The sequence below is a fragment of the Moesziomyces antarcticus genome (assembly GCF_000747765.1).
Source record: "Moesziomyces antarcticus DNA, scaffold: scaffold_v10007, strain JCM 10317, whole genome shotgun sequence".
NCBI classification, from domain to species: Eukaryota; Fungi; Basidiomycota; class Ustilaginomycetes; order Ustilaginales; family Ustilaginaceae; genus Moesziomyces; species Moesziomyces antarcticus.
Window position 1 is genome coordinate 433,396 of NW_014639003.1, and position 25,619 is coordinate 459,014.

A 25,619-nucleotide genomic window follows, 5' to 3' on the forward strand; every position below is an offset into this window, starting at 1 on the left:
ATCTTCCTCATACCCCATCACACACTCCAACTCACGAGTGAAATAAAAACGGCGTTGCAATAGAGCGAAAGGAAGAACAAGTGTCCATCGGCTCCTGTCACGGTCAGTGCGCGTGCGGACAGGACGAGCCAACTACGATACGAGCAGGAAAACAAAAGGAAAAGGCGGAGCTAATCGTGCCCACGCCGTCTAGACGAGGACGGCGACAGCGCCGCCCGCCAGCGCCACCGCCGCCGACACGCCCCACATGAGCAGCGTCGAGGTGGGCGTGCTGCGCGCGGCGCCGCCAAAGTTGCGGTACGGGTCGACGCTCGCGCTGGCGCTCGCCGACGACGAGCCGGTGTTCTGGCTGCCGGTCGAGGTGAGATTGTCGCCGTTGGGGCCGATGGGACGCGTCGAGTCGGTAAAGCCGCACTGCGAGCCGGAGCAGAGACACTTGGCGGCGACGGGATCCCAAAAGGGCGTGTCGCAGTTGTTGGGGATGCGCGTGCGCAGCGAGCGGTCGTTGTTCTTCTGCGGCGGGTTGGGCTGCTGCGGCGAGGGCGTGGTCTGCGGGCAGCCGTAGCACGTGTAAAAGGGCGAGTTGTTGAGCGCGTCGCCGGCCGTGTTGGAGATGCAGTGCTCGAGCAGATCGTTGTTCTTGGCAAAGCCGTTGCAAATGTGCTGGTCGACGTTGGCCGTCTGGCACTTGAACGCGTCGAGCGTGTTGAGCTGGCTCGCCGGCACGGGATTCTGCATCCAGGCGATGAGCTGCTTGTTGCTGATGATCCACACGTTCTGCATGTCGGCCGAGGTGGTGGCCCAGTCGAGAAACTCGTTGAGCATGTTGATCTGGTCGACGGGGTCCTTGAGGCCCGGGTAGCCCTTGGCGAGGTGGATGGGATGGGTGTAGACGCCAAACGGCTGGCGCTTGCCGTTGTAGTGGTCGGTAAAGGTGCTCTTCATCCATGCGAGCACGTCCGAGGCGTTGGCCGAGTCGAGGTAGGGGTCCATGAGATGGGCGCCCGCGGCTCCGCGCTCGTCAAAGATGGCGTACATGGGGATCTCCCAGAAACCGGGCAGCTGAGGCTGGCCGCCGCAGATGTTGGCGACCGACTGGCAGTCGTTGGCCATGCCGTTGTCGAGCGTGTAGGGCCAAAAGGCGTCGGTGTTGGGGTCGGTGACGGGCACGGATGCGGTGGAGCTCGAGTCGTAGGTGAAGCCGGTCTTGGCGAGATGCTCGAGGTTGGCGCGGTCGTAGAGGAGGAAGGGGGCACGGTAGCCGATGATCGACTTGTAGGGGATGCCTGCGAGGGCGTTGAGCGTGATGAGGTTGCCGTCGATCTCTGCGTTGGTGGCGGGCTGCTCCTGGTGGGTCATGGTGTGGTCGCCAATGTCGTTGCCGTTGACGTAGAGCTCGGTGACCTGGGCGTAGTTGGTGTAGTTGAGCGAGACGTAGTACGACATGAGGGGCTTGCATCCGTTGGGGTTCTTGCGCTGCGCGAGGAACTGGTTGACCGAGTTGATCGTGTAGTCCTGCACGGCGTCGTCGGCGGTGAAGACGATGAACTGAGGCACGTCCTTGGGGTCGAGGCCGCCGGGCGGGTTGGTGTCGGCGCAGTGGCACTTGGGCAGCTGGCAGGTGGCGGGGTTGCAGCTGTAACGCGCCGCCGAGGCACCTCCGCTGCCCGTCACGGTCTGCCCCTCGCCGCCAGACTGCAGGAGCTGGCGCTTCTGCAGCGGACGGCATCCGGCGCCGTGCAGATCAGGGCCGTGTGCAGCTGCGAGGCCGGCACAGGCGAGCGTGAACAGCGTAGAGACGAGCGACGTCCTCATCGTTGAAAGCGTCTATGTACGGTCGGAGCACGCACAGAAGCGGATCGAGGGGAAGAGGGGAGGAGAAAGGATGAGGCGGGGAGGAAAAGAGAGGGAGATGGGGACGGATGTTTTGGTCCTGGAGTGAGAGAGGGAGAGGAGATGAAATGGCCACGACAGAGGGGGCGAGCAAGGGAGGGAGCAGTGCATGAGCGGTGGTGGCTCTGATCGGGTGTTGTGTGGGCGCCAAAGAAAGCCAGCAGTGAAATGCAGCCAGCATCTGCAGCCAGCGTTTGCGAGCCAGCGTTTGCTAGCGGCTGTCGCGCGCCACGCTCAGAGTCGAAACGGAGCCCGGCGTGTGCAGCCTGCGATCTTAAAAAAAAAGTGTTGGTCTTAGCCCGCTGGTAAATTAGCGATTTTCGCCTCTCTGCTTTCGAATCGCCCCTGCTGCGCCAAGCGCACCGCACATCCGTTGCCGCCAGCTCGAGGGAGCGTGCCAAATTGCATGCACGCGCGACCGCTCAGCCCCACCCGCCGGTCGTTTCGTCGGTTTCCAGCTGCCGCGACTCCGACGATTTCTCGGTATGCGAGGTGCATGCTGACTAAGCGTTGACAGCGTGTGCGCTCGTCGTCGGCCTCACATTCCAGCATTTCGGCCAACGACCCGAGAGGTGATGGCCGTTCGGCCTAAATCCACTTCCAAACAACACGAGAAGACAAAGACAATGCGATACGATTACGACAGACGAGCGAGACGATCAGGCGCTCTTGTTGGCGCGCCTCTTGAGCACGGCGGCGTTGAGCTTGTCGAGCATCTGCACGGTGGTCTCCCAGCCGACGCAGCCGTCGGTGATCGAGACGCCGTACTTGAGCTGGTCGATCTGGCCGTTCTTGGGCTCGCCCTGCTTGCCCTCGTTGAGGTGCGACTCGATCATGACGCCCGTGATTGCATCCTCGCCCTGCTCGAGCTGCTCCGCGATGGCGTCCACCACCTTGGGCTGGTTGCGGAAGTCCTTGTTCGAGTTGCCGTGCGAGCAGTCGATCATGATCGACGGGTGGCGGTCCGGAAGCGCCTTCTTGAGCTGCTCCTTGGACGACTGCACCGACGCGGCGTCGTAGTTGGTGCCCTTGGAGCCGCCGCGGTGGACAATGTGAAGGTCGGCGTTGCCGACGGTGCGCACGATGGCAGCCAGACCCTGTTCTGTCACACCCATAAAGGCGTGCGGTTGCGAAGAGGCGCGGATGGCGTCGACGGCCACACCGAGGCCACCGTCGGTGCCGTTCTTGAATCCGATGGGCATCGAGAGACCCGAGACGAGCTCACGGTGGAGCTGCGACTCGGTGGTGCGCGCACCGATCGCTCCCCACGAGTACAGATCCGAAGTGTACTGGGGCGAGATGGTGTCGAGCACCTCGCACGCCACGGGCACGCCCTGGGCGGTGAGGTCGACGAGCAGGTTGCGCGCAACCTTGAGGCCGCGGTTGATCTGGAAGCTGCCGTTGATGTCCGGGTCGTTGATGAGACCCTTCCAGCCGACCGTGGTGCGCGGCTTCTCAAAGTAGGCGCGCATGACGACCACGAGGCCCTCGGACCAGCGCTCCTCGATGCCGGCCTTGAGCAGCTTGGCGTACTCCTTGGCCTGCTCCGGGTCGTGGATCGAGCAGGGGCCGACGACGACGAGCAGTCGGTCATCCTGTCCGTTGATGATGGCGCTCGACAGGCCACGCGCGCGGGCAATCGTGGCTTGCGACTCCTTGGGCACGGGGATCTCGTGGAGCAGCAGCGAGGGCGAGATCAGCGGCTCAAACCCAGCGACGCGCACATCGTTGACGTAGGCGTATTCGTCCTTGGATCCGCTCTGGAGGATGGCCTGCGAGAGGGGCTCGGCGGAACGGCCGTTGGCCGTGTTGGCGGCGATGCTCGACGACATGGCTGAGATGTTGCAGAGCGCGGGTAACGGTTAGGGTATGAGAGGTTGGTGGTGGTGGTTAAAAGTAGAGTTGGCAAGCTCGAGGGGCCGTGCAATGGACTGGTCCTCCGGGTTGCGCAAGACCGACCTTGATGAAGACGCTCCACCGTAGCATCGGCAAAGGATGGCCTAGCAGGCGAGGCTGCCGCACTTTCTTCACACTCTTGCCGCCGTGCCACTTTCCGCTTCGGCTGAGAAAAATGAAATCTCGCAGAGTCACATTTCCGCTTCACTTTTTTCTTTCTTTTTCTTTTTTTGGTGGTGGCAGCAGGTCGGCGGCTTTTCAGAAGCCGTTATTTCTTCTTGATTTCTGGCCCGCCCGCGTCCCGTCGAGACCGCATCTCGAGGCACCAACCACCGGTCGGGCATTGCGAATGTCATGCGATCGATGCGAGGTTCGTCGGTTTCTGCCCTGGGGCGGTCGAACTGTGTTTCGCGAGCTCGGCTGTGAATCAACAGGCGCTGCTGCTTTCCCGACCGTCTTCCGGATAGAGCGACGGAGGGCGGCAGCGTCATTCGGGCCGCCAAGACGGAATTTCATGTCGGTGCGCGGCGACACCTTCTGACTCGAAAACGTGCGTGCGAAATGTGGAAATTTTTAGGTGGCCCACCCCGATTGCATCAACGGGCGTTTGGCTGCAGCGCGAGTGCGTGCGGCGTGTGCCCGTCTGCGTGGCTCCGAAATAGATGAGACAGCGGTCAGGCCCACCCACCCACCGTGTGAGCTTTGGTGGCAGACCCTGCGTGCTTTCAGCCGTACAGTATCGAGCCGCCACTCTGTCATCTGGCCGCCTTGGTTGCAGCCAACGAGATCCCAGCGTGTAGTTGGCGTGGTGGCCTGCGCATGACTCGCCCTCGCGCGGCCCACTCGCGTTGGCACACAAAGACGCATACCTCCAACTGCTGTATCACAGGACACACAGAGCAGCTAGCTCAGACTCGACATCGACATGACTAGACACCGGAGCAGCCGCTGTGCGAGATCGGAGGAGGCGGCCCGTCTCGGTTCCTGTTTTTGAGAGGCGCCTGTCCACAGATCGACGCCGCTTTTCCGGCGCGGGTGGCAAGACATGTGCGCGCCGCTCGTTTGGGTCGTGTGAAACGAGAAACCGAAGTCGAACCGAGATGCGAAACGCAAACAAATTCCTCCGAGCCAACAGCTCGTGGCCTCGATCGGCGATTCCTTCCTCGAGATGCGATCGGCGATCTCCCTCAACCCGAATCGGAATTCGGCACTTGGCTCCCACTTTGTCCCGACTGGCATCTCTGTCTTTTTGCACTTTTTCCGCCCGCGCCTCGTATCCCCATCATCTCTCAAGACCCGGCGCTGCACCATGTTGCCAACAGTAGTCGCGCGATCCCGCTCGGCATGGAAGGGTGAGTGACGCGCACTCGGACGAGCTGCAGAGATCACCACGGTATTGACTCTCACTTGGGGCCAACGTCGTCTTCTTGCAGGTCCTTTCTTCGTCGCCTTCCCCAACTTGGCGGAAGCGCTCAAGAACAACACTCCCATCCGAACCAACGCTAGAAGCTGCACAATCCTTCCCAACTTCGTCGGGTATGTCTGATCTCCAACTCTCGTCTCGCAGAGACACTCTGACTCACCTCGTCTCCTCCTTGCGCTCGTCAGACTCAAGTTTATGGTTCACAACGGAAAGCATCACATCCCTCTCACCATCACCGAGGAGATGGTCGGCCACAAGCTCGGAGAATACGCGCACACACGAGCGCGCTTCAGCTACCGATTGACGAAGAACAAGTAGGACTTTGCTCCGACACCGACCTTGCACTCTTCCAACACTTGTACTTGTACCTCGATCATTCAACAACAAAAGAAGCGCAAGCTTTCAATACACAGACGCTTTGTATCAGCCTCAGAACGACTGCATATCGATGTCACGCACAAATTCAAAGGCACCTCGACGGAACACGGGTGAGACTTGGAAGCAGCAGCGTGGATCACATGGCGCCAGGTGGTGGCGCAAACCCGGTCTCGGGCGCCAGCAGAAGTGGCGTGCTCTGCACATCGGCGGTGGCCACGTACACCTCGTTGCCCCACCACTGCAGCTCCAGCGAGCCGTTCTTGGGCATCTCGAGCAAAATGTAGATCAAGATCGACTGCCCAAGCCGAACAGAAGACGTCAGTCACTTGTCCCACACGCCAGTACGGACGCGGCTAGACTGACACTTACCGACATGATGGTGCCAAAGTCGAGCGCGCCAGCGAGCACAAAGTTGTACCGTGACCACCATTCGACGCGGTACTTGCGCATCCAGTATCCAAAGAACCAGCCCACAAGGATCGCCGAAGTAAAGTTGATCCCGGATGCGGGCGGCGCCAGGCTCATACCGACAAAGATGATGGGCGCGGATACCAACTGCATTGGGCGCCACTTGTACCTTCGCGCCAGGTACCACGTGAGCACCGGCACCACCGCTCCGACCACCAGCCCGTAAAACAGCCAGTGGTACGCCGAAGACTTGCCGAAGCTGCGCTCGACACCGATGGCACCCCAGATGACCGAGGCGGTGAAAAAGATGTTGACCGTCGGGCATGTGAAGCGCTGCGCCTGGTTGGGATCGCACAGGTCCTTGATGCGGCTGCGCAGAAAGTCCTTGGTTACAATCTGCACCGCGCTGCTGACGATGATCGAGGTGATCTGCACCAAAAACACCGACCGAGGCCCGATCTTCATATAGTTGCCCAGCTTCTGATCTTGCGCAAACAGCAGGCTGAACGTCGTCGTCTGCTGGCTGACCGTCTTGAACATCATCACCGGCAGCGGCTTGCCCGGCAACAGCCACGATGCCAGCAATTCCGCCACCAGATTCGTTCCGGCAGGCAGGCTGCTGATCGCAAAGATCAAGCCAAAGGGCAGCAGGTAAGCCACGGGGATGAGGATGGCCAGCATGAGTGCCCAAATGGGCAATCCCGTGTCGTAGGCCGCCGTGAGCACAATCGCCATGCCGAGTCCAATGATCAGCAGCACGACGTACCAAAGCACGGGAACGCTCGGATATTTGCGTATCAACCGCGCATGGACGTCGTCCGACACGGCCATGCGAGAGCGCAGACGTTCCAGGACAAACCTGCCGTGGTACAACGTCGTGTGAACCACCGCCGCTGTGATCAGTGCGAATCCACCAAAGTAGGCCACCACCAGTCCTGCCGAGATGTACACCTGCGAGTAGGCGGCGTAGGCGTCTGCATGCAGTGTCTTGTGATCCGGCGACACCCTCGACACGTTGTAGTGCTGTCCGAACCGGTCGAAGCTGCTGCCGGACAGGAGCGGCATGAACGAGGTATGCAGCGAATTGGTCCAGTACAACAGAGGCGCCGCGATCCAAATGCCCAGCACAAAGCCGCCGAAAAGATTCGCCTGCGCCCACCACGGAGTGATCAATGGCGAGCCGAGGTAGACGATCTGCGTCCAGTCGAACGTCAGAAAGCTCGCCCCGAGCCCTCCCGACACGCCAAACACCACGTTGACGGGCACATTGTCGGGCCAGATCCAGCAGACCCAGTTGAAGATCGACAGCGCCGTAAAGAGGTAGCCGGGCAAAAAGTAAAAGACGAATGCCAGCAGCGAAGCGATCTGGAAGAAGCGCAGGCGCGAGAGCGTCCGACCTCCCGACGACGGCTCCTCGCCGGCATGCAGTGTGTTGAGCACCGTCGACACGGCCAAGTTTTGGGGCCATAGCATTGATGCGGGATCCACAAGCACCGGCCGGACGAACCCGGCGAGCGCGAGTCCGATCAGCTGCGGTGCGCACACCGACAGAAATCCATACAGGAACGAGCGTGGATCGTCCCAGAAGCGCGTCAAATCCTGCGCCAAGAGGATCGAGAGCGAGTAGGACGGATTGAGTCCCGTGGTGGCCGATATGAGCACCACCGTATGCTCCTTGATGTTCCACGGTCCCGGATTGAACGACCAAGTCCAAGCTTTTCTCCTGCCCTTGGATGATTTACTACTGCGCAATCGCGGCAGGTTGAGCTGGAACGAGCGGATGGGCAGGATGTTGGCAAGCACCGTGCCCAACGGATGCACGAGGATCTGGATGACGATGGCAAAGATCTGGATCGGCGGATTTCTCTGCGATAGAAAAGTGTTGACGGCCGAAGAAAAGGCGGACAGGCCTAGACCGAGCAGCACCGAGCGAAACGTGATCGAGGGCATCGTCGGATCGTCCACGTTTGACACGGACGCGCGCACTTCCGGATAGGGCGAGTCGTCCTCTTCTTCGAGCTCCAACTCCACCGCGCGCGAGAACGAAGGCCGAGGATTGTGACGAAGGAGGTCGGCGCTGTCGGAAGTGGGCACATTGCTTTCTGGCTGGCTGTTCCAGTGGATCGAGTTGTTCCATGACTGGCGGGGCGAATCCGGACTGTCGAAGTCTTTGGAGTCTTGCTCGAAACGACGTGTCAAATTGCTGCCGTCGCTGATCGAGGGATGCCACTTGATCGAGGTCGAGCGCTGCAGAGGTTGGCACGAGCCATCCTGGTGTGCCGTGCCGATCGCAGAGCCTTGCTGGTGGGGCAGGTTCGGCAAGGCTGGGGCGTTTGGATCGGCGGCCTGTACGAGATTGCCACGCGCATCGTAGACGCTGCCGCTCTGCTGATCAAAGTAGTAGACGCTCTCCCGGGCTGCTGCTTGAGCTGCGAAGGACTCAGGCCTGCCTGGAGCAGTCATGGCTGCGGGGGGCGGAATCGGCATATCTGGACACGCAGGCACCACTCTCACTGTAGGCGCTCCAAGTCCAGCTAGAATCGCGAGCAACAACCCATCATTGGAGTCAGCACTCTCTCCAGTCGAGGGTGAGACGCAGGCATATCCTACTTACGAGGTGCGAACGCAAAGACATCATCGTCCTCGTCTTCTTCAGGTGGCTGGTATGCGGAACTCTCAGAGTCGCTACCAGTGTCGGTGCTGCCACACGAAGAGCGTTTGCCCTGACTCTCTTCTGGCTCGCTGGGCTGCACGGCACCTTGTCTGCCCCCGGAAGTGACGGGACGAGCAGAGGCGGCTTGCGCACCGGCTGACGTCATGGGTCGCACGTTGGCGGTTCTTGGTCTTGACATGGTCTGACTGAAACCGTCCTGGCGATGTAGGCTGTTGCTGGAGCTGCTAAAGGAAGGGAGGGACGAAAGCTAATGCTCTGGTGCTTTCTGCAAATGTAGTTACACATCCTTGTACGGCTCGTTGATGAACCGCTAGCCGGCCAGACAGGTCCTTTTCGAGCAGCGGCTGATCAGGTCCAGATGAAATGTGGGTAAGGACCGCCACAGCTGCGGCAGGTCCATGCTGTTTATTTGCCATGCTTTTGGAAGACCATCTCGCCTCAGGGAACCTCCCATTCCCTCCACACCACCTGCGCGTCTTGTGATCGTGGCACAAACAAGAAAGGTACCGTATGCGAAATTGACGACGCATACTAGTGACAATTGTCAGCTAAGATACTCTGGGGTTCGGCGGCAGCATGGCGACAAGGTTCGTGTCCCTCGCATGAAGATGAGGTGCCGAGCCTGCGAATCGTAATTCCGCAGCCAGCTCATGTGGGCTTGGCACCACCGCTCAAGCCTCGTTCTTGGCGGCGCACGACTGTCCTCAGAGCTTCCGCTCCAGATCGAGCCCGTCAGTATGACATTCCGTGGCGGAACCGTCTCATCCCCGCCACCTCATGCGGTGCGACTGTCGCTGTCGAGCGCCAAGCGCCGAGGGCAGATTAGCGAGACGACCCATCGCGACGCACTCTTTTGGCGGCCGCCCCTTCCCGACTTCAGGAGGCGCAAATTGCAGAGTTGATTTTCGGCGCTCAAATTTGTGAGCATGCGCAAGGCGTAACACGTCCGTGCGTTTGCAAATGCGATTCGCTTCTCGGATCGGCGTCACCCAACACAGCCGCCCCGAACGCCGCTGCTCCACCTCGACCATCATCGCTCGTCTCCGTCCACCATCCACCACGGCAAACACTGCACACTTTGTCTGGACACGTCCTACTCGAAGTATCGCGCCTATTGCCATCAAATCGCAGCATCACTTTCCTCACCCGCAACGACTGCACCATCATCGCCAGCAGCACGCTACCACCGATAGAAACAACACAAGCGACAGCCGAACGGTTCTACGGTAGCGCCCCCGACTCGAGTCTCTGATCAACCCACGAAGGAACATCAGGAGCAATGGACAACTTCCGCAAGATCGATATTGACAAGTACGACGAGGATGTGATCCTGGACGAGGAGCTGGTGGAGCCGTACCCGAAGGCGCCAGAGCAAGCGCTAGCGGAAGCCAAGGCCAAGTCTACAGAAGTCAGGACACTCATCGGGAGGTAAGTCGTCGCTTTCATCCAGAACCGCCTTGCGCAAGGCACCGCGGAGCTGGAGCAGTCATGCCTGATTGCGTTTGACGACGGTCGCTGACATTCAAGTACGCCTGATCGTTTACGACCTGCGATGCGCAACACAGGGGTGATACCGCGGGCGCACTCGCTCTGGTTCTTTCCGACTACCCGTATGGTCCCACGGTTGAAGATGCAAAGGTGAGTCCCCGCTTCGCATTGCATTTCCGGCTTCAACTTGGCCCTGGTCGGTAATTCCCTGGATAGAGAGCGATCGCTGACTCGACAGTTCTTCCTGCGACTCTGCTTGGGGATGGTAGCAAGTGACGTTGCAATCGCTACTCGAGATTGTGAACAGCACCAAGTCGGCCGAGATTGGAGCGGCGATCAAGGCGATTTCGATCGACCAGCGCGATGCCCTCATGAAGTTCCTCTACAAGGGCCTCGAACTCGGCGGCGAGGGCGAAGGCATCAACTGCGCAGTCCTCCTTGGCTGGCACGAACGCGTAAGCATCCCTCGAATCCCCACATCCTTGTTTCCCCTAGCTCCAAAGACCACTGACCCCGCTTTCCCTGCGCACAAAGTTGACCGAGGTGGCAGGAACAGGTTGCATCGTCCGTGTCATGGCCGACCGCAGAACCATCTAGATCTCGTCACAGCCCCACCCATGCCACGATCAGACCATCGCTAAGCACACGCCAGTCTCAGCGTAATGACGAAACTCATGGACACCTCAGCAGCACGTATAAACAGCATCTTCAAAGCTGCCATTCACAATGTCTAGCTATAAAGATCGTTGTTGCGGCATACATTTACTACATCTACGTGGGATAAGATCAACACAGGTGCGGAAAGACAGCGCGAAGGATTTCGAGATCATGGATCCTGCGCACCAGGACCGGACCCGCCTTGGCAGCTGCGCGGTCGCTCGCTTCCGCGGGTCGTCGAACCACGACGTGGACCGCCTCGACCTGGGCCACGAGTGCGCTTACAGTGGACGACGACGCTGCCGAGGCGCCCGAGTGCATCTGCGTCTCGAGCAGGCTGACGAGCCTGAGCGCCACGGGCCAGAGCTTGGCATGCTTGCCCATCGTCTCGAGCAGCTGCTCCATGTCGGCCTGCGTGTGGTCGAGCTGCATCTGCTGGGCCCGAGAGCGATCCTCGCCGCGGGACGGCAACTCCATCACCTCCTGCAGATACTCGATCTCGGAGAGCGAGGCGCATCCAGCCAAGAAGCATGCCACAGCCGACAAGGGCGTGTCAGCAAGGAGGTCCGGGTTGAATGCCTCGCCGAGGCGGCAAATCTCGGCGGTCTGGTGAACGGCAGAGCGCATTGCGTCGTGCTCTGCCAAGGTGATGTGGGCCTCGGACAGCAGGAAGCGATGCAGGAGCGCCATATTGTGAGTGAGGTGCAGCTGCAGAAACGAGAGCGCCTCGCCCTTTGACTGAGCCCTTTCAAGATTGGCAGGACTCAGCTGGAGAACCGAAGGCAGTGACTCGTAGTGACCGACCAGATCGGCCCCCGCGGCCGCGATCTCAGCATCGCGGACCCGCTGACGCTCAGGATTGCTGCCAGGGCCCACGGGAGCCGAGATGGCCACCTCGGCAAGGCGGCCAAGGTAATGCAGCTGCCGAACGAGCGCAGCAAAGATCGAAGGCTGCCCCTTGCGCAGCGTTGCCGGGAATGGGGTATCGATCTCGTGGTCCTTGATCGCTAGCGGCCTCGCCGTTGCAATCGCGGTGATGCGATCCAAGCAGTAGATCATCCAAAAGACATCATCGGCTCGCAAGCCCTGCTTCTTTGCACCCTCTTGGCCATCTGCACTTGTTGGAGGCGTCGAGGCCCGCGTGCGATGCAGATCCAACTGCATGCACAGACGCATGGCCGAAGACACGATGGCGGCCGACGACACGATCTCACCCATGAGGATATCACGGATGGCCATGACGCCGAGCGCCAAGATGGCCTCCAGATCCGGGTTCTGCAGGGCGCCACCGATCAGCGCCCGCGAGCGGCGGAGGTACATCTTGCTGCCGAGGGCTTCGGCCACCGGCAGGCGCTCGCCTGCGCGCTCGTAGAGACTGGCTCCAATGGCACACATGGCGTTGGCCAGCAGCGCCGAGATGGATCCGTCGCGGATGCGCTGCGCAACCACCTCGGTGTCCAAACCGGGCACCTGCTCTCCGACGGCCCTTGTGTAGGCAGCAAAGCAGAGCTCGAGAACTTTCTGAGGCGGCTTGACATCTTCCTGGCGCAGGAAAGGGACAGCGTCAGAGGCTGGCAGTGCCGATGGGTGCACGGGCGACGTCTGAGTGGCACCGACGGCCTGTGCGCTCTCGGTGGCATGCACCGTCAAGGCGCGCCGAACGCTGCTAGAGAGCGGCCAGGAGAGGCGATCGACTGGAACCGCGTAGCTGAGCGTGTCGTAGGCGGACGAGGAAGCCTCGAGCAGGTCGTCCTTTTGTTGTGGAGAGAGATCCAGAGCCACGCTTACATGGCGAAGGTCCGGCTGCAGGGCCGAGGCGGCGCGCAGGCGGAAGGTGTGCAGGCGAGCATCTTGTGGAGGCGATGGTGCAACGCCGTGCGGGGCCTGCTCGCCGAAGATTTCGATGATGCCCACGATGCCGGCTGCGACGTCCATAAAGGGACGTCGTGCGTTTGGAGACAAGCCTCCGAGGATCTGCCAATCGGCGGCGAAAGCGCGATCCAGACGCTCGCCCGGTGAGGCTCGATCGGCGAGGTCTTCGAGAGAACGTTCGCGAAGCAGATGTGCTTCCACGGCCGTACGCTGCGGATCGATGGCCGGTCGTGCAAGCACGGCGACCTCGGCGGCCCTCTGTCTGCATCGCATCAAGGCTGCTGTTGTTGGCGTCATGCGCAGCTCCGGCAAGCCTCGCACGGGCCTGCTCGGATGGCTGTCGTAAGGGGTGCGAACGTCGTGAGGATGCGATTCTGTGCGTTCTTCGCGCATCCATGATGCAGTCGGATCAAGCCGCAAGCCCGGCACGCCTCCCGAGCTGTATGGGCGTGTCTGAGCTTCCATCCTGTCGTATAGGTCGGCGCGACCGTCGCGAGCATAGGGGGGCAGCAGATGCCTCTCGGAGGGACTGCGGCTGACCGCAGGATCCGCATACCGAGCATCGCGGTCACCGTCGGAATGCGTCCGATAGCGGCCGATACGACTTTGAACGGGGCTGGTTGCCTGAGGGCCCGCACGGGGATGCAAAGCAGCACCCATGGGCAGAGCAGGCAGTGAAGGCGACGAGGCCAGGGCATCAGAATGGCGATCCGAGGATACCAGGCCGCGGCCCTCTGCGGCAATGTCGGTCAGGGGGCGGCTTCTGTGCTCCAAGGATTCTGGCGATCGCTGACCCGACGGGCCAGCGGGGCTCCTCTTGCGGGTGCGAGCGGCGTCTCCAGTCTTTGCACGACGGAAGTCGACCTCGGGCCACTTGCAGTCGATTTCTGGCGAGAAGCCAAGGAGAAGATGGGTGTATAGGAGGGGTCAGTCAAGCTGTCTCTGAGGCTGACGCTGAGGCCGAGGTGCGCTAAGTCACTTACTCATGTTGGCGCAAGTCTTGCATGTTGGGCGAACGCCATCGCAGCGAGACTTGCGGTTGCGACAGGCGAGGCATGCAAGAGAGACGCGTGGACGCTTGATAGGCGTGCCGGATGCAATAGGCTCAAGTTCGGATGGGTGGCGCATGTGGGCTGATGGTGCATCGTAACGCATGTGGTGGGCGGCGTGGGAGCCGACGTGGGTTGTCGGTGGCTCCTGACGGTACGGATCCGGATGTCGCAGATGCGTGGGATGATAGGGCAGCGCGCCGCTTTCTCCAGGAGACCTTCTCGAGTGGGTGTAATCGGCGGAAACCATGCCAACGGGGACGGAATGGCCAGGTGGGCTGGGCCGACGGAGGGCATCGTAGCCATGCCTCTCACCGAGGGATGGAGCGTAGGCTCGGTGGCTGGCAAAGGATGCCACGTCGGGCTCCTTGATCGGAGGAAGGTGAGCGTGGGAGAGAGGCGGAAGTCGTTCGGATCGGCCGAAGGGCATGGCGGGCAGCGAGTTGCTCGTAGGCAGCACGGGAGGCAGTCGATCCGATCCTCTCTGTGCATCTGCCGCTTGTGGCCTCGACGCGGAAGACCGGGGTGCCGAGGCACGCGGATCATCTGGAAATGGAGGCCGGTCCATGGCACTGGGCGCCAGGAGCTTTCTGCTGCTCAAAGCACGCTCGACGGTGACGGACGAAATGATGGGCAAGGCGTCGCGCGGACGTGGTCGATTTTGGAAGAAGTCGATGCACAGAGCCTACGCTCGCGAGGTCTGTTTGAGCCTCAAGGTGCAGAGGGTCGGCAGAGGAAGACCAAAGCTCGAGCAAGCGACAGCAAGTGGCTGCAAACGCTGGCGTGACGGATCGTCCGAATTGTGCGGTGGATAGACTTGCTGTCTAGTGATGACGAAGAGGACTTCTAGTGCACCGGATCAGCTGGTGGGGATGCGCGTTCGAGATGGTGGGAAAACGAGGCGCGAGGCAAAGGAAGAGCGAGACGGCGACGATACAAGAATCCGAGGCCAGGCTCTGGAGACCGCTAAGGGCGATCGGAAGCGCCGACCGATTGGCCTTTAGCGTTTTTGCCTCTGCGACTTGGTGCCTCTCGGCCACGGCGAATAGCGAAGGAGAACGGTGCGTGCGATAAGCCGTTCTGGAGGGGGCTCAGCTGCTCTTTGGCTCAGATGTGAATGGTGATGGGCGGAGAGGAAGCGGGATGGATGCCAATTGGAGCAGAGACGGTCGAGTTGCGGGCGGGCGGCCACATGCGTGGGATTGACTTGCCGGTCGGTAGGATTCCCGAAGAGGCGCACGAGGCGTGACGGCTGCACCCCTGGGCGAGGTTGCGTGTTTGGACAATGCGGGCAGCATCCGATGCGGGAACCTTACGGCTTGGGTTCATCCAGGACAGGCTCAAAGCTGCAGCCGAAACATGAGCAGGAGCAGGAGCAGGAGCAGGAGCAGGAGCAGGAGCAGAAAGGGAGGCAGGAGCAGTGACGGCTGCAGCTGCTGCTCATGCAGACGAGCTACGAGACAACGGGTCTGGATCCGAGTTGCGTACGGCTATGGATTCGCGCGTGCATGGTAGCCTGATGCTCTGTTGAACGTCGATCTCGACGGTCGCAGGCCGCTCGCTTTCTGGCACTGGCTCGCAGCTGCAAGCCCAACCGCAGCGCGGCGAGGGGAGGATAGCCGTTGTACAGCCGAGCCACGCCCTCAGAGCAAGCAGCCGACAAATGAGGTGATCCGGTTTCCTGCACATCAGCCGCCGAGCACAGAAGGTGGAGTGCATCGCGCTTCACCCAGAAAACCCTCTCGAGCCACCCAGGTCCGCCAAAAGCCGAGGCGACGCAAAGTCCATCGTCCGTCCCCCTGCCCTTGGTTCGGACTTGTGGCTGTACACGCCAGCAGGTCTTGCATGCTCCAATGGCTCGTATGGTCAAACACACAGCATGCTCGAACGGCGAATTCTCTCGAACGTGAAAGGTGCCGAAACACCGTCAAGTTTGGGGCTCCTCCAGGATGCGATGCCAGCCCATTGTGCGATTCGGTGTGGGCGCACCAAAGAGCACGAAGCAGTGTCAGCCACGCCAAGAGGCAGGCTGGTGACGGTGATAACGGCGCATTAGTGACAATGGTCAATGTCTTAAGCCACCACACGCCAGATGGACGACCTCGAGCCAGAGAAGGCCCCTATGCAGCTTGCATCAAGCATAGTGGCTAGCTCGGCATGGCAACGTCCACCGACGCCCCACCGACTAGGCGAGTTTTCGGTACGCCAACTCACAAAGTGTAGCATGCGCATGCGGAAGGCGCATAAGCGGGCTTCCCCTGGGCGGCCACCTCGCCTGGCTTGCACAAGAAATGTCGGGAACCTCTGCCAGCCGCTTTCACCCTCCGTAAATTCCGAGGCAGCCACGCACCTTTGCTCGGCTCCATCCTTGCCAGACTCACCTGTTTTGTCCCCCTTTTTCCTCTTGATTTTTCTACTTGAGCCTTTCGCCTGTTGGAAAGATCAAAAGCTACATCACCGTGCGGCAAAGGGCATACCATCCTTGCTTTCTTTTTTTCACAGCACAGTCACCAGAGATCTCGGGCTCGAATTGCACTCCGGCGTTTGGTCGCATCCGAGATGCCACGCGAGGAGATGGTTGACAACGCAGATTGTGCTTCCATGGCCGTGGTTGGAGCCATGCTCCGTTCTCTCTGGCCAGAAGCTCGCCAGCTGCCCTCCGCCCCCACCCTCTCCCCAACCCTCTTCGGCATCGGATTCGGAAGGCACTCCGCCCACAACCCACTTTTCTTTTGCCCACCAGAAGCGCATGGATCCCCTGCCCACACAATGACACAATGGTCTTCAGTTGCGCGACTCTCCGAAGTGGTCCCGAACGTAGCCCTCGGAGAAGAGCTCGGAGATACCGGTGCGCAAGGCCAACAGCCTGCCATGACCTCACGACCTCATTACGATCCGGGAATGCTTTCCTTCAGCAGGCTCGCTTCGAGCCTCGGCCATCGATCCAGCCAATCACCCCCTAGAACACCGGTCACCTAGAGGCAATCATCTCTGCGCTGATGCTCGTGATGTTCTGGTGAAATTTTTCTGATTCCGCAGGCGTTCGCCTCGATGTGTTCCGAGAGCGGCTTCCAAACTCGCAACGGAAGATGCTCCCTGATAGCCATTGTGCGCTCGGTCCCGTGCGGTGTGGCGTCGGACCGAGTTGGCCGAGTGGGGGATGCATTCATGCGAGGAACATGTTGCGAGAAGGCCCCGACGCTGTTTGTTGGCATTGCCAGTCCATCGTGCACGTTAGGCTAAGCCTGAGCCTTGGCAAAGCCGATAGATTCCCCAGATCCGTCCTTCGGGCCGTGACACCGCTGCTCGCGGTCTGTGATTGGAGTGACGCATGGCGGAGCCACACCTGAAATGCATACGAAAAGATGCGCATCAGCACCAGATCCTGCCTGCGATTCGTCGGGTGGCACGCGGCGTCGCGCAAGGTGCAGGCAAGATCGCCATGATTCTGCGGTATGCATGTGCGGTGACTCTGTGAAGAGATGCCACCTGCATTCGTGCTGCAATCAGCTTCATTGGGGCGTTTGTGCATGCGCGATGGGGGTGCTTGTGAAATGCCATGCTTGCTGGTCGTGTCGCAGGGGAGCCGCACGCGTTGGTTCCGCGGGAAAGCACGGACATGTGGTTCCGCCCCTTCGGAGGTTTCCTCACGCCGGACCTGGGTGTGCAAGCTCCATGGCCGCAGCGCTGGGAGCCCACGGGCCCCGCACGCGGGCGACAGTGCCGTCTCAAAATTTAGACTCAACTCTTGCTTACGCCATGCGGCTTGTGCGACCCTTCGCAGAATCCCACGCTGCTTTCATGCCCCGATGCTCACATCTCTCGGATGGTTCGAGGGGGCCATGGACACTTCAATGGGGGTTATTTCAAAACTTCGGGCCAAGTGGGCTCTCATTGGATCCCCACACGGCCAGCATGGCGAGGGATGCACGGCTCGGACCTTTTGTCGCGCCTGCCCTGGCCCCACTGCAGCGCATCACCAGCAGGGATGATGCGCGAGACACCGGTCAAATCCGCGGTCCCAGTTCCACCCCAACCTCGGCTGCCTCGGGTCGGAGTTGCGCACAGCAACGACGAAGGCCATGTGGTGATAGTGCATGCCCGCCTCAGGAGATTCGCACGACATGTTCGCAGGCGAGTTTTGTACTTGCTGCCTCTTCGTACGCTACACGATTCGGAGCATGAATCTGCCGCCGGTCAACTCGGCTTGGTCTGTCGCTTCCAGATGATAAGTTCGCAACACGATGCTTCGAATCGCACGACCACGTTTGATGCATCTTTGCTATCAGATTGTAGCGCTTTGTCACCACGCCCTAGCGTGTCACGCCGGCGGTTTGAACCCCAACCCAAGCCCCGAGGTTCAATGGCCACAGAAGAAGAAGCCTCCTCTAAGAGGCAGCTAGCCAAGTATCGATCGCGCTTGCGCTTGCACCTCTTCGTCTCAGCACCGCAGATTGTCGGTCGCCGCTTGGCGAGCTTAGCTTCAGCTCATGCGAGCCTTGAAAAGGCGCTAAGGCTGGCCGGGCAAACTTCCGTGTTTTCCGCCTCTGCACCGAACTCACCGGTTGTTTCGCACGTCGCCGACGTCTGGTCCCTAGCCGAGCTACGTTCTTAGACGCCTGCGAGTGGAAAGCATTGCCACGCGCTGCACAGCTTGTCGTTGGTCACCGACCAGAACCAGAGCTGCGCATTTCAAGCTTTCCCGGAATTTAAGGGAAAAAATTGTGAGAGAAAAGGAAAGAAAATTAATTAACCGAATTGAGGGGCAATGGCGATGACACATTGCGGCCTGTCACGATGGATCCTCGCGTGGCGCGTCACCGGATCGGAGCTGCGTCGGACCCAGCACGCTTCACTGTACACTTTGCTTTGGCAACCGCACCTTATCCGTCCGCTCACCTTCGCCCTGCTTGGGCGTCGATCGCCGACGAAACCTCGTCGATGCTGAACAGCCCTGCTTCTTAACCCGCTCAAACAGATGAGCTACGTAAGTCAGTCAGCCCTCTGTGCAAAGAAAAAGAAAAGGGAAATAAAAAATAAAGCTAGCCGCAGCGTACGACTTCGCTCCCGCAGGTTGGCAGAAAGCCTGTGAGAGCCGGCAATCTATTTCCTTTTTTTGCAGATCCGCTTTTTCATGGGCCGAGAGCTTATCGTGAGCAGCACGGCGAGGATGGCATCACCGACTAGCCGCACACACGAGTCCGGGCTTGTGTAGGAGATGAAGGCATGCGGAGCCGATACCGTCATCCACCTTGTGCCGGCCGCACAACGTGTCACACTGCTTGCTACTGACCAAGGCGCATGCACGGTCTTCGGACATGTGGACGCGCAGACGGGCAGGCGATCACAATGGGGCTTGTTGCTCGGCACGAACGGCGGCACGATGCAGCTGGGTGGCGCACGCAGGATCGGTTGGAGCCGATCCCCAGTTTCATGGCTCGAAACCGGCTGCATATGCGTGCAGTCTGGCTCATGGCCATGATGCGCCGGGAGGGCTGAAGTCGCCTGAGCGGAACTCGGAGCCGAGATCCCACCTGCAGAGGGAGACCGGGCCGGCACTTTTGCCAGAGGCATGCAGGTTGATCAAATGCAGCGCACATGTGGATGCGCGCGCACCAGGGTCGAGGGTTGAGGGGAAACGCACCGAGCGACGGACCCGATGGTTTGTTGTGCGCCTCATGTCTCGCTGTTGCGCTGCTCCATCGCCTCGGGCCGCGCCCTTCCGTCCGACGTTTGCATCACCTTTATCCAGATATTGCCCTTTCGACACGTCTACAGAAAGCAGGTCTGTGGAAGACATTGATTAAGCGAGCATGCCGTCGCTCGCGTCCGCCACAAATCGTCATAACGCTGCATGACCGCCTCGCTGCCTGGCTGCCTCGCGTTTCTGGGTGTAGCCTCGGTCGGCGAAGGAATTGCGAATTCAGCGATTTTGAATCATGTTCGTCACGTAGGGCTAACAAACGTTCCCGATTTTGGCAATCACGTATCGGGAGAGCGAACGATTGAATCGCCAGATGACACGCGTCTCGAGCGGTTGACGGAAGCGGACCTCTGAACTCAATCACCTTGGCTGCCGTGAGCGCGCCCGAGCCAATTCGCCTCAACTGATTTGGCAAAAACCGCTGCTCAGCTGCGGGCACTCCCGCCGCTTCTCCACGTGCAGTTGCCGACTTCCTTCATCTCAGCCATCTGCGGAGACCATCCGACTGCTCCGAGGCTCTCCCACTATCTTTGACAGCGCCTCCTACCCTCTCACACCCACCACGCTCACTTCAGGATCTATCATCTGATCACCGCTGGCAGAATATCGAAAACGAGAGCGGACGTTCGTTAGTGTGAATGGCGACCAGATCCGTCGCCATCCCTGTCCTTTCGATTACGCACGTCGGGCAGAGTCTGCAATCCTCATCCGCCTCGATACCGAGCTTGATCGACCCACGATCCAGAGCCACATCACTTGGTCATCGATAGGGGTCCCGCGCATCGATCTCGACAGAGCAACGTCCGTAGCTTGGTCGGTTCAAAATGGCCACCACATCGCGGCGCCGTTCTTCGCATGGCCTCACCTCTTCGGGCTCCTCCACTCAGCTTGCCCGCAAGGGCTCGTCCTCTCGGCTCGGTGGCGCGCGAGGCCGATTCGATCCGAGTCTCATGATGTCGTCCAACGCCGTCGGTGGCGACGCCAGCCGCGACAAGTCGCCTCACGCCGATCCCAACGGCCCTCATGACGCCGAGCACCACGACAAGGCCTCGCGACGCAACAAATCTACCGACCGCCTGCAACGCTCTCGCGACAGCAGCACCCATTTGAGCGGCAAGCGCTCCAAGTCCTTCACACACCTAGCCATGACCGCGGACGAATCAAATAGGCGGCGCAAGTCGACCAAGGGCAAGGGAAAGAGCCAACGTCCCGAGGCTGCTGAGGACGGCTGGACCAGCGCTAGCGCAGACAACACCTCGAGCGATCACAGCGCCCCGCTGTCTCCCTCCAGCAGTCCACCGGATGAAGGCCTCGTGCTGGGCATCAAGAAGCGCGTCCCTCCGCCGCTCAAACCTGCAGCCTCCACCACCACTCTGCCCGAGCCCAAGAAAGAGGCGTTCCTGCAAGCGCCTGACACGCCAAGAGCAAGTGCAAAGACGCTCGAACCCGAAGCCGAAAGCTCAGTCGACGTGATCGACCGTCGCCACCTCGACTCTCCTAACGGCGGCAACGCGCCTGCTCTCGCGAGCTCGTCGGGACACATCTCTTCTCCCGCAACGCTGAATCGGGAGGACACGTCCAAGACGCTTGTCCATCACTCCAGCCGTGATGACATGGCGAGCACGTCTTCTGCGTCGGCTCTGGAACGGGACCAATCTGCGATCGCGTCCGACACCTCTTCTGCGCCTGTCCGTGCACCCTCGCGCACCGACTCGGCGCTCACCATCGATACCGCCAGCCATCCACGCCATCATCGCGTCTCTTCCAGCGTGTCGAGTCGCACGCTTCGCACGTCGCTGCCAGCGCCCGCATCGCCGTCTTCGGTTCGATCACGATCCTCGGTGCTCTCGAGTCGATTCCTCGTGTTTCCGCGCGAAGCGCAAGCTGCGGCTCCGCCCATGCTCGACACACACAATGCGCTCGCTGGAAGGCTAGGCGCGCGTCACGAGGATCGCGGCGACCTGCTCTCGCCCATGGCCGGTCCCAGCCGATCAGGTCGCAGCGCGAGTGCCATGACCTCGAGTACGAGCGCACCCGTCGCGCTCGACAAGCAGCAGCACGCCGCTGCGGAAACGCGCAAGGTCAGCCTCGGCCACAGCCCGCTTTCGGCACGATCGCCTGGTGTCGTGGGCCCGCAGATTGGTAGCAGCACGTTGGGTTTTAGCGCGCAGCAGCGATCCACGAGGGACGACGTAGCTGAGCGTCGCAGGACCGCAAGCACCCAGAGCCTCACGGCCGCCGACGCCGCCAAGCTCGCCGCCAAGCTTCGACTCGCTCGCGACTCGATGGACGACCATGCGCTCGGCGCGGCAGGCTCGAGCCAGCGCGGCGTACAGGCGTACAATCCGAGGCTGGAGAAGTACAAGAAGCCGGTGGTGTCGACGTTTGTCAAGGGCTCGGCGGACGAGACGCCGCAGGCGATCGAGGTGCAGGCCCACTCGGTGTACTCGAAGCTGTTTGCGCAGGCGCACGACAGCCAGGATGGCGAGGAGGCTGGACGACGCATGATCCGCTACGTCATGGGCTACGGCATCAGCGGTCCGCCAATCGAGCAGAGCCGGCTGTCGGATGCGCTGCTGGGGCCGAGCCTGGACATGGCCGAGTTTGAGTCGAGCTGGGCGCCTGCGCTTGCCCATGCTGCTGGGCTGGGTGGGGCGATGCCAGGCTCGATGCAGACCGAGTATGGTCTTGTGGCGGCCGAGGCGCCTGCAGCGACGGGTGGGCCGAATGCGACGCCGCTGCACCTGATCCACGGACTGACGACGACGTCGCCGGATCCTTTCCCGCTGGATCCGACGGATGTGCCTGCGCTGCAGGAGGAGGGCGACGTGTTCGAGGGCCATGCCATGTCGCAGCTGGCGCAGAATCCGATCCAGCTTGTGGATCCGGGGCTGATCCGGGCGATTGCGATCACGACGCATGCGATTGGTACGCACCGCTCGCACGTGGTCACGCGCCGCTATGCGGACCCGATGCGCGAAAGCCTGGAGCGGGTGGTGCGATCTTCGGGACGGTATGTGCCCACGGCGAAAAGCGCCGGTGCTGGCGGCCATGGCGCGCCTGATTCGCCGCAGATCAGCTCGAGATGGGGTCGCAAGACGGCGCCCAACAGCCCGATGAGCTCGCGCGTCGAGGCGCGCGACTCTGCACATCGACCGGGATTCCAACGTCGCAACACGTCCGACAACCAACACGGCCATGCACACAGCAGCGCATCGACCAACCTGGCTGGCCAGCTGTACAATCTGGTGGATGCAGCCGAACATCCCGTGCGCAGCCTCAAGCGCGTATGGTCCGGCGGCGTAGCCAGAGGCGGTCTGGCCGCTCTCACGCGCACCGAGGAAGAATCTTAGACCGCCGCCCAAGGCTCATAGTCCTTTTTTTCGCTCATGTCTGGTTTGAACAATGTCATCTGCTTCCTCCCATGCACACCAACTGCGAGATTGTGACGAGATCATAGAGCATATAGGCCTTTCGGGCTGTTTACAATCATAGCAAAGAGTACAAGAGGCAGACATTTACAGAAGGGCGAGGCCGGCAGCGACGGCAGCGAGGGCGGAGCCGAAAGCGGCGAAGGAGCCGAGGTTGATACCGGCGGCGGCGTTCTTGCCCGAGCCCGAGCCCGAGGAGGAAGAAGCGGAGGTGGAGTTTCCGTTGGCGGTGCTCTTGATGGTGGAGGGGACCTTGCCGTCGAGGAAGGTGGAGTTGCAGGTCTGGTTGACGGCACCGGCGAGCTGAGCGTTGGAGTTGGTGGGGAAGAGGGTGGAGTAGAGCGCATGGGTGCAGTCGGAGCAGAAGGCGGTCTTGTTGGCCGAGAGGGCCATGAGGCTCTGCTGCTGGGTGGACTGGTTGGAGAGGATGTTCTGGATGCCGCTGAACGAGATGGGCATCTGGGTGACGTTCTGGAGCGTGTACATCTCCTTGACGAGGCAGTACTCGCCCTGGGAGTCCTGGAGGCAGCCTGCGTTGCGGAGGCGGTCGTAGGAGTTGATAAAGTAGGCGACGAGCGCGGGGATGCCGCCGTTGGAGCCCTGGATGTCGGAGCCACACGCCTGGAGGAGGGTGGAGTTGGCGGCGGAGAGCTGGTCCTTTGTGCAGGCGGTCTTGCCCGAGCCGCAGATGCTACCGCTGAGGTACTGGTTGAGGCCGGGGACGACCGAGTTGTTGCCTGCGCTGGTGAGCGCACCGACGGCGTTGGGAAGGGAGAGGCAGGACGAGATGTTGGAGTTGGTCACGATGCCAATGAGGCCCGAGGCACAGCCGGACGAGAGACCGGTGACGAGCGAAGGGTCGAGCTGAGCCTGGGCGCTGCCGGCGAGACCGGCGACGGCGGCAACAGCGGCAACGAGCGAGGTGGTACCAAAGGAACGCATTTCGTGAGAATGACTAGGAGGTGGGACGGAAAGGGGTGTCGTGTCTAGGGTGAAGGTAAGAGTCTACACGGAAAGTTAGGAGGAGACGAGGATGCAGGGAAATGGTGGTAGGAGAGGGGGAGCGGTGGCTATATATGTGTGGGGGCGAGGGCTGGCACAGGAGAGAGTTGAGCGCGAAATCAAGCCGAGAAGTGGCGCACCCCACCTCCGCGAAAACGAGATGAGGCGGCATGGTGGGCATGGCTCGATGGTGGGGGCCCATGCGCGCGGGACGCCGTCTGATGAAGTCAATGCCGAAAGCGGAGATTGGCGCGCCAGATTGCCTGTGCTGGCCAGCCGCTACTGTACTGCACCCTCCTACTGTATCGTAGCCAGGCTTGAGTTGGCTCTGGAGTGGGTGCGCTCGACCTCGGCCAACCCACGCAAAGAGATGAACCGACGTTCTCGAAGCCGTTCTGTGCCTCGTTGCGACCCAAGCGCAACACAGCCTGGTCACCAAGGGAAAGGCGTCGCGGCAGCAGCTGCCAGGGTCCGCAGCCAGAGACAGGCGTCGTTGCGGGGGTCGGCAACGGGCCCGTTCGCTTTATACTCCGCGCGCATCTGCAGCTCGCACTTGCTCCCGGCACACTGCTGCTGTTCATGCACACTCACGCTTCTCCCCTTTTGTTCTCGTTGGGCTGCTCCGCTCCAATTGGTACGGCTCTCATTACGAGCACAGCAGAGGTCCTTGCTGGTTCGGAGTCTCCGGTCGGCTTGGCATTGGGATTGCGCTGTGTCTTTGCAAAGTGGGCGGGGCAACGCGCGTCTCGCCGTCTCGCCGGGGTCCAAGAGCGGAAATGCCAAAATCAAAGAACACGCAGATGGAATCTCAACTCGCGCTAAGCGAGGAACCCGGTCAGCCGCTCGAGACCCTGAGAAAGAGACGCGGGACCTTTGCTTCTACGTCGCCTTACACGATCCTCATCTTGCCCAACGCGTTTCCGGCGCCTCTGCCTGCGGAAGCGCATCGCCGACTCTCATTCGCCGTGGCTCGAAAGCAGAAGAGAACATAGCGGATCAACGCCAATAATTGCGTCAAGTGGGCGGCAAGACTTTTTCGACGGCCAAGCCGACACGCCAAGTCGAGCCAAGCGTCGCTGCCCAAGTCTAAAGTGGCGCGTGATCTTGGAGTGGGCTCGAGCGCGGGCCTTGACCAGCATAGCCTTGGCGGAGCTGCATCGGTGTTGTCTTGCCATTTGGATTCAACGAGAAGGCTGCCTGCTCGCATTCGCCACCTGGCTGCGCTGCGGCTGCGCGCCGGATATACCGACTGCCAATCGACCTTTCCCGCGTCGAATGCAAATCCATCTCAGCAGCAAAGTGAGCTCGAGAAAATTCATGCGCCTTTCTACGTGCGTCCATGTTGGCCCGCCGGATTCGCCGACGCCGCTCACGAAGCATCATACAGTAGAAGCTGCTCTTCTTTTCGACGAGCGGATCCGACTTGACGATGCCCGATGAAGGTGGGGACATCTTGCCGATGTGAGATGAGGCAACCGATCGACCCACCCCCCTCATCAGTATGGTAGCGCGGCTGATCTTGCGGGCGCTGCCGGCAGACGGCTCAAATGAATCATCGGAGGCGAGTCATGGCATGTGGGCGAGGTGGGAAGGTGGGTCGCTTACAGCTTCATATCGAGCCATCCGCTCTGGTCATGGCAGTTGTGGGACCATCGAAGGATGATGCAGGTCACAGCACTGATAAAAGTGGCCATTCTCACACGCTTGTATGATAGTACGTTCCCAGAAAAGCCGCCGCTAAGTC

At 60.8% G+C, this 25,619-nt stretch overlaps 13 protein-coding genes across 13 annotated transcripts; 5 read left to right on the forward strand and 8 right to left on the reverse strand.

Annotated features, from left to right (window-relative positions):
- Positions 1–189: 189 nt before the first annotated feature.
- On the reverse strand, positions 190–1,815 carry PAN0_007d3256 (carbohydrate esterase family 4 protein; the record flags this gene model as incomplete). Its single annotated transcript, XM_014801340.1, has 1 exon — positions 190–1,815. One exon carries the CDS (start codon positions 1,813–1,815, stop codon positions 190–192), a length of 1,626 nt encoding a protein of 541 aa, XP_014656826.1.
- A 737-nt stretch (positions 1,816–2,552) lies between these two features.
- On the reverse strand, positions 2,553–3,725 carry PAN0_007d3257 (3-deoxy-7-phosphoheptulonate synthase; the record flags this gene model as incomplete). The annotated part of the gene is made up of 1 exon (XM_014801341.1): positions 2,553–3,725. One exon carries the CDS (start codon positions 3,723–3,725, stop codon positions 2,553–2,555), a length of 1,173 nt encoding a protein of 390 aa, XP_014656827.1.
- Positions 3,726–5,098: 1,373 nt separating this feature from the next.
- Positions 5,099–5,530, forward strand: PAN0_007c3258 (mitochondrial 30S ribosomal protein S19; the record flags this gene model as incomplete). Its single annotated transcript, XM_014801342.1, has 3 exons — positions 5,099–5,141; positions 5,223–5,325; positions 5,398–5,530. 3 exons carry the CDS (start codon positions 5,099–5,101, stop codon positions 5,528–5,530), a joined length of 279 nt encoding a protein of 92 aa, XP_014656828.1.
- A 196-nt stretch (positions 5,531–5,726) lies between these two features.
- On the reverse strand, positions 5,727–8,850 carry PAN0_007d3259 (OPT oligopeptide transporter; the record flags this gene model as incomplete). Its single annotated transcript, XM_014801343.1, has 3 exons — positions 5,727–5,885; positions 5,960–8,532; positions 8,613–8,850. 3 exons carry the CDS (start codon positions 8,848–8,850, stop codon positions 5,727–5,729), a joined length of 2,970 nt encoding a protein of 989 aa, XP_014656829.1.
- Positions 8,851–9,248: 398 nt separating this feature from the next.
- On the forward strand, positions 9,249–9,924 carry PAN0_007c3260 (uncharacterized protein; the record flags this gene model as incomplete). The annotated part of the gene is made up of 3 exons (XM_014801344.1): positions 9,249–9,259; positions 9,349–9,454; positions 9,553–9,924. The coding sequence occupies 3 exons, from the start codon at positions 9,249–9,251 to the stop codon at positions 9,922–9,924; spliced, it is 489 nt and encodes a 162-aa protein (XP_014656830.1).
- Positions 9,925–9,951: 27 nt separating this feature from the next.
- Positions 9,952–10,757, forward strand: PAN0_007c3261 (ARP2/3 complex; the record flags this gene model as incomplete). Its single annotated transcript, XM_014801345.1, has 4 exons — positions 9,952–10,100; positions 10,238–10,310; positions 10,430–10,615; positions 10,695–10,757. 4 exons carry the CDS (start codon positions 9,952–9,954, stop codon positions 10,755–10,757), a joined length of 471 nt encoding a protein of 156 aa, XP_014656831.1.
- A 189-nt stretch (positions 10,758–10,946) lies between these two features.
- Positions 10,947–14,306, reverse strand: PAN0_007d3262 (uncharacterized protein; the record flags this gene model as incomplete). The annotated part of the gene is made up of 2 exons (XM_014801346.1): positions 10,947–13,576; positions 13,673–14,306. The coding sequence occupies 2 exons, from the start codon at positions 14,304–14,306 to the stop codon at positions 10,947–10,949; spliced, it is 3,264 nt and encodes a 1,087-aa protein (XP_014656832.1).
- A 539-nt stretch (positions 14,307–14,845) lies between these two features.
- On the reverse strand, positions 14,846–15,970 carry PAN0_007d3263 (uncharacterized protein; the record flags this gene model as incomplete). The annotated part of the gene is made up of 3 exons (XM_014801347.1): positions 14,846–15,174; positions 15,227–15,560; positions 15,953–15,970. The coding sequence occupies 3 exons, from the start codon at positions 15,968–15,970 to the stop codon at positions 14,846–14,848; spliced, it is 681 nt and encodes a 226-aa protein (XP_014656833.1).
- Positions 15,971–17,653: 1,683 nt separating this feature from the next.
- Positions 17,654–18,353, forward strand: PAN0_007c3264 (uncharacterized protein; the record flags this gene model as incomplete). Its single annotated transcript, XM_014801348.1, has 2 exons — positions 17,654–17,789; positions 18,112–18,353. 2 exons carry the CDS (start codon positions 17,654–17,656, stop codon positions 18,351–18,353), a joined length of 378 nt encoding a protein of 125 aa, XP_014656834.1.
- An 855-nt stretch (positions 18,354–19,208) lies between these two features.
- PAN0_007d3265 (uncharacterized protein) lies at positions 19,209–19,538 on the reverse strand (the record flags this gene model as incomplete). The annotated part of the gene is made up of 1 exon (XM_014801349.1): positions 19,209–19,538. One exon carries the CDS (start codon positions 19,536–19,538, stop codon positions 19,209–19,211), a length of 330 nt encoding a protein of 109 aa, XP_014656835.1.
- Positions 19,539–20,266: 728 nt separating this feature from the next.
- On the forward strand, positions 20,267–22,795 carry PAN0_007c3266 (uncharacterized protein; the record flags this gene model as incomplete). The annotated part of the gene is made up of 1 exon (XM_014801350.1): positions 20,267–22,795. The coding sequence occupies one exon, from the start codon at positions 20,267–20,269 to the stop codon at positions 22,793–22,795; it is 2,529 nt and encodes an 842-aa protein (XP_014656836.1).
- Positions 22,796–22,960: 165 nt separating this feature from the next.
- PAN0_007d3267 (uncharacterized protein) lies at positions 22,961–23,815 on the reverse strand (the record flags this gene model as incomplete). The annotated part of the gene is made up of 1 exon (XM_014801351.1): positions 22,961–23,815. The coding sequence occupies one exon, from the start codon at positions 23,813–23,815 to the stop codon at positions 22,961–22,963; it is 855 nt and encodes a 284-aa protein (XP_014656837.1).
- Positions 23,816–24,961: 1,146 nt separating this feature from the next.
- PAN0_007d3268 (uncharacterized protein) lies at positions 24,962–25,569 on the reverse strand (the record flags this gene model as incomplete). Its single annotated transcript, XM_014801352.1, has 2 exons — positions 24,962–25,403; positions 25,481–25,569. 2 exons carry the CDS (start codon positions 25,567–25,569, stop codon positions 24,962–24,964), a joined length of 531 nt encoding a protein of 176 aa, XP_014656838.1.
- Between the last annotated feature and the right edge of the window lie 50 nt (positions 25,570–25,619).